At 41.4% G+C, this 6,437-nt stretch overlaps 1 protein-coding gene across 1 annotated transcript; it reads left to right on the top strand.

Annotated features, from left to right (window-relative positions):
• Positions 1–2,436: 2,436 nt before the first annotated feature.
• Positions 2,437–3,800, top strand: LOC101050456 (putative aminopeptidase NPEPL1). Its single transcript, XM_003933323.4, has one exon. It carries the CDS (start codon positions 2,437–2,439, stop codon positions 3,322–3,324), a length of 888 nt encoding a protein of 295 aa, XP_003933372.2. The 3' UTR covers positions 3,325–3,800.
• The last annotated feature ends 2,637 nt before the right edge of the window (positions 3,801–6,437 follow it).

Genomic DNA, 6,437 nt, shown 5'->3' with positions numbered 1-6,437 from the left:
AATTCACTTCTTGTTTCATGTATCTTGTTGACTGCTTTTTTTCCGGAAAGAAAATTATCTTCGGTTCTACATTATCATGCATTCTTACTCTGTCTGTCTGTGTGTGTGTGTGTGTGTGTGTGTGTGTGTGTGTGTGTAATTTTATGGTTTGTCTCTGATATTTTAGGTTAATCTTGGAATTCAAAATAACTCAAGCCCATTGTTTTCAAGACTATAAATAGCATCCAGAAGCTCAATAGATTTAATTGTTTAGCCTATATCTACTTTCTCTCTGAGAATGTTATTATTCATAAGAAACTGTTTAAATAAAGTGAGTGAAAATCTATAACAGCACAGGGAATGAAGTTAGGGATTTTATTTAACATCCCAAATATTGAGTATTAATCTTACTAAAAATTTCTATGCATCCAACACTATACCTTGTGTTTTATAGAAGTTATTTTACTTATTTCTAAAAAAAAACTAATGATGCAATTTATATTCTTTTAGAAACAGAGTTAAATAGCTTATTAAGGGAGAACTACACCAAGTCTTTCATTTTGTAGATAAGAACACTGAGATTTCGAATGTTAGATTAATTTAAATAAGAATATGCTGCTTGTCAATGAAAAACTAGGACTAGAACCTGATTCCAGATGCTGTCTCGGCTTTATATTAATCAGATAGTTAGGTGTCACATATATCCACTTTAGTTTGAATGAAGTTATTAGCCTCTTTGGAGACAGGCCTCCAATTCAAGGTGAGTTTCACAACCTAGTTATGTGATCCCTGAAAGAAATAAGCATGGTATTGGTACAAAAACAGACACATAGATAACCGGAACAGACTAGAGAACCCAGAAATAAAACCACACACTTACAAACATCTGGTCTTAGACAAACTAAACAAAAATAAGCAATGGGGAATAGACTTCTTATTCAATAAATGTTGCTGGGATAACTGGCTATCAATATGCGGAAGAATGAAATCAGACCCCTAACTATCACCATACATAGAAATTAACTCAAGATGGATTAGAGACTTAAATGTAAGATGTAAAACTATAAAACTCCTAGAATAAAACTTGGGCAATACACTTTTTTTTTATTGTACTTTAGGTTCTGGGGTACATATGCAGATCACCCAGGATTGTTGCATAGGTACATACATGGCAAGGTGGTTTGCTGCCTTCATCCCCCCATCACCTGTATCTGGTATTTCTCCCCCTTATTATCCCTCCTCACCCTCCTGACACCTCACTGACCCTCCCCTAGCCCCCCACAACTGACTGCAGTGTGTGATGCTCCCCTCCCTTTGTCCATGTGTTCTAATTGCTCACCACCCACCTGTGAGTGCTAACATGCAATGTTTGGTTTTCTGTTCTTGTGTCAGTTTGCTGAGAATGATGGTTTCCAGATACATCCATGTCCCTGTGAAGGACACAAACTCATCGTTTTTTATGGCTGCATAGTAATCCATGGTGTATATGTGCCACATTTTCTTTATCCAGTCAATCGTTGATAGACCTTTGGCTTGGTTCCAGGTCTTTGCTATTGTAAACAGTGTCCCAATGAACATATGTGTGCATGTGTCTTTATAATAGAACAATTTATAATTATTTAGATATATACCCAGTAATGGGATTGCTGGGTCAAATGGAATTTCTATTTCTAGGTCCTTGGAATCGTCACACTGTCTTCCACAATTATTGAACTAATTTACACTCCCACCAACAGTGTAAAAGTGTTCCTGTTTCTCCACATCTTCTCCAGCATCTGTTGTCTCCAGATTTTTTAATGATCGCCATTCTAACTGGCATGAGACGGTATCTCAATGTAGTTTTGATTTGCATTTCTCTAATGACCAGTGTTGATGAGCATTTTTTCATATGTTTCTTGGCTGCAAAGATGTCTTCTTTTGAAAAGTTTCTGTTCATATCCTTTGCCCACTTTTAAATGGGTTTGTTTTTTTTCTTATAAATCTATTTTAGTTCTTGGTAGATTCTGGATATTAGCCCTTTGTCAGACAGGTAGAGTGCAAAAATTTTTTCCCATTCTGTTGGTTGCCGGTTTGCTCTAATGATTGTTTCTTTTGCTGTGCAGAAGCTCTTAAGTGTAATTAGATCCCATTTGTCTATTTTGGCTTTTGTTGCCAATGCTTTTGGTGTTTTAGTCATGAAGTCCTTGCCTATGCCTATGTCCTGAATGGTTTTGCCTAGGTTTTCTTCTACGGTTTTTTATGGTGTTAGGTCTTATGTTTAGATCTTTAATCCATCTGGAGTTAATTTTAGTGTAAGGTTTCAGTACACTTTTTGATATCAGCCTTGGCAAATAATTTATGGCTAAGTCCTCAAAAGCAATTGTATCAAAAACAAAAATTATCAATAGAGGTTTTGCACAGCAAGAGAAACTATCAATATCAAAGGAGTAAACCGACAACCTACTTCACAAACTATGCATGCATAAAGATCTAATATCCAGGGAGCGGGGCGAAGTGGGCCGAGCCGTGGGCCAGGCCGGGCCTGGCAGGGCCGGGGCGCGGGCCGGCGGGAAGACGGCGAACGTGGGGCTGCAGTTCCAGGGGCTGCTGCTCGGGCAGCTGCACCACCTGCACCGCGTGCCCTGGAGCCACATCCGCGGGAAGCTGCAGCCCCGGGTCACCGAGGAGGTCTGGCAGGCCGCCCTGAGCACCCTCAACCCCAACCCCACGGACAGCTGTCCCCTCTACCTGAACTACGCCACCGTGGCTGCCCTGCCCTGCAGGGTGAGCCGGCACAACAGCCCCTCGGCTGCCCACTTCACCACGCGGCTGGCGCGGACTCACCTGCCGCCCGGAGTGCATCGCTGCACTGTGATGGTCTACGAGCAGCCTGAGGTCTTCGCCTCCGCCTGTGCCCGGGCCCGGGCCTTCCCGCTGTTCACCCACCGCTCAGGTGCCTCTCTGCGCCTGGAGAAGACGGTCACTGTGGAGTTTTTCCTGGTGGGACAAGACGACGGGCCAGTGGAGGTGTCCACACTGCAGTGCTTAGCAAATGCTACAGAAGGCGTGCGGCCAGCAGCCCGCATCGTGGACACACCTTGCAACGAGATGAACACCAACACCTTCCTTGAGGAGATTAACACAGTTGGAACAGAGCTGGGGATTGTCCCAACCATCATCCGGGATGAGGAACCGAAGACCAGAGGATTTGGAGGAATCTATGGGGTTGGCAAAGCCGCCCTGCACCCCCCAGCCCTGGCAGTCCTCAGCCATACCCCAGAGGGAGCCACGCAGACCATTGCCTGGGTGGGCAAAGGCATCGTCTATGACACTGGGGGCCTCGGCATCAAAGGGAAGGATAAGTAATGGAGATAGGCGAATTGGAAGCTTTTATGTGTATGATTAAAGCGCAACGGTAGCCACGGCAATTTTTAAAACTTCAATGAACAACAGGTTTTTGGAGGAGGATTATGTTATCGTTGACATTGTTCAGAGACACCAGCACACCGTGGTAATAAGCAAACTGACTTTTAGTCGCTTTACTGTGATTCCTAGATTCGCCACAGATAATGCACCCCCTAATGCCTGCACCTGGTACTGTCTGCCCCCACCCTCGCACCCTCAGTACCCACAGTCTCCCTAGAAGCCGCTACATTCCGGCTGGTAGAGTCACGGACCCTCATCTCCTTGGATCAGATGCTTGTTTTTGATGTCGGCTTGTTGTGGATCAGTGTGAGAAGCTGGACTTCCTGGGAATTCATTCTCTTGCTTGTGGCACTAACTCTGGTCACTTAGGGAAAATGTCGTTGCACCCGATTTCATCTCATGTGGCCGTGGGTGCACCTGTGCAGTAAGGCAGCTCCTGGCCTGGAAATTAACACAAAGGAGAAACCTGACCACACAGGCCTTCCCTAGAGGCCACAGCGGCACAGCCTCCAGGGAAGCCATGGTCTGAGGGTGGCTGGTAGAGCTGCCAGAGAGTAGGGGATTTTCCATGGTTCCAAACCACCTTCTGAAAACGAGACCATAGGCCCTGCCTATTCCCCGGGGTCCACCTGGTCTGCAGACCCCATAATACATGGAATAGCTGGGCGTTCTGGCACCAGCAAAACAATACCTGTTTTTCTATTTTAAACCCACCCATCTTCCCTGCTGTGTTTGGAACTGTTCTATGTGGATTTGGGATCAACCAACAGGCCTTTCCTGAGCTGTTACTGTGTGGAGTGGGCACTGAGGCCCAGCCATTGATGGAAAGACCCAAATCCTGACCTGAAGGCGCTCAGAGTCTCACCCAAGGGCCTGGTGTGACACAGGAACGCAGCGAGCATTCTCCCCAGTGGCTGCCTCGAGAGAAGATTGTGCAGAAGTGGTCACTCCTTAAAAAGCAAGCTGGGTGGAGCCAGCCAGGCTCCCAGTTTCGCAAGAAAAATTACAGCTCCATTTCCAAAGATTTCAAGGGCAGATCAAGATCAGCCTGGACTGATCCGCAGGCCTCAAATGCATTATTGGGGTCCCCTTTCCACTCTTTACAAGTATCAGCCCCAAGAAGGCTTTGTGTATGAGTGATGTCTACTGATATTTACTTTACTTGAAATGAAAGTGAGAAATTTGTAACATATGTATAATTCATTAAAAATAACATATAAATCCACTGCATGTTACCATAAACAATGTAGTTTTACAAAGATAACTATTTTCCAAAATGCAAAAACATTTACTGAGAGTGTAGCATTGTTGTATATTTTCGTAAATCCTGTCAGTGGCTGGCTTAATAGAAGACTTATATCTGCTTCTGATTTAGTCTATGGAAATATGCTGTTTCAGTTGAACTGTATCAAGAAAATCTGGCCTCACACATTTTATAGTTGGAACAGGCAAAAGGATTTTATAGTACCTTTTTCACTAACTATGAACATTCTGTGTTATTATACCAAAACTCACCAAGTGGTAGTTTCTTAAAGGCTGGTGATAACGTGGAATCTGAAGCCTCACGAGTAGACTTTTGTATCCCATGGCAGTTAAATCTACTGTTCTCTCTCGAACTGTGAACATGTGCTTTTTGTAATATGTATGTTCATGAGAAATATTGGTTCACAGAGTTCTGCAGAAATTCAAATTTTTGACACTTTTCATTATATAGTATCAAAAAAACCACTAATATCACCATTCATCTCATCAGAAAAGTCACTGAGTATGAGGAAGTTGCCATGGTGACAGGAGAAAGTTTTTCAAAATTCTGACTTTTGCTTAAAAGCTCAAATGTATACCATTGGCAATAAATAATGTCAGCTGTTTCTGGGAAAGAAAAAAAAATCTAATATCCAGAATCCATAAAGATCTTAAAGCAATAATCAAAAAAGAAATATATTAAATCTTGGTAGCTGAAAAGGCAAGGCACCTTTCACCCTATACTTTATCAGGACTCTTCCCATTATTCTTTGAATTTTACCCTTGCATATAAATTTGATATGTTTGTCTAGGTTTTTGAAAAACTCTCTTTTAATTGTAGTTAAAAATTATTTAAAGCCGTGAAAAATATTTAAAATCAGGGAAACCTGACATCTTAAAATACTGAATTATCCTATTTAAAAAGATGGTATCTCATTTTTTAGGTATTCTGAAGTGGTTTTCATAATTCTATGTATTTTTTTCTGGATAGATTGTACACAGCTTTTACTATGTTTTTCATTTACATTTATTGCTATTGTTTATAATAAATATTACATTTTAAAAATCATATTTTCTAAATGTATGCTTTGTATATTTGTATATATTGATTATATATCCAGAAAACTTACTAAATTTCTAAACTTATTTCTGGATAGATGTTCCATATGCCCTTGAAAAGACTGTTTTGGGTATTTCCAATATTAGGTGGAGTGTTCTTTAAATATGAGTTAGATCATGCTGTGTCTACTTGTTCTATCAGTTGTTTAGAGAATGATAACAAAATCTCTGACTTTAACTATAGATTTCTTAATCCTTGCAAGCTGCATCAGTTTATACTTCAGGTATCATGAAGTTTTGTTATTAGGTGTATGTATTGGTTCATTTTCACACTGCTATAAAGAACTGCCTGAGACTGGGTAATTCATAAAGAAAAAAGGTTTAATTGACTCAAAGTTCCATACGGCTGGGGAGGCCTCAGAAAACTTAGAATTATGGAGAGAGAGAAAGAGGAAGAGGCATGTCTTACATGGTGGTAGGCAAGAGAGAGAGTGTGTGTAGGAGGAAATATCAAACACTTATAAATCTGTCAGATCTCTTAAGAATTCACTCACTATCATGAGAACAGCATGGGGGAAACCACCCCCATGACCTAATCACCTGCCACCAGGTCCTGCCCTCAACACATTGGGATTATGGGAATTACAGTTTGAGATGAGATTTGGGTGGGGAAACAGAACTAAACCATATCAATGTATAAAATGTTAGAATTATTATATTATCTTAATTGACCTTATCTTCATTATTAAATT

This window comes from Saimiri boliviensis, chromosome 11 (genome assembly GCF_048565385.1).
Source record: "Saimiri boliviensis isolate mSaiBol1 chromosome 11, mSaiBol1.pri, whole genome shotgun sequence".
In the NCBI taxonomy this organism is placed as follows: domain Eukaryota; kingdom Metazoa; phylum Chordata; class Mammalia; order Primates; family Cebidae; genus Saimiri; species Saimiri boliviensis.
This window is presented reverse-complemented; position numbering and strand designations above follow the sequence as displayed.

Excerpts from the sequence above, each read along its gene's own strand:
- LOC101050456 (XM_003933323.4), top strand. The coding sequence starts at position 2,437 with ATGCATAAAGATCTAATATCCAGGGAGCGGGGCGAAGTGGGCCGAGCC.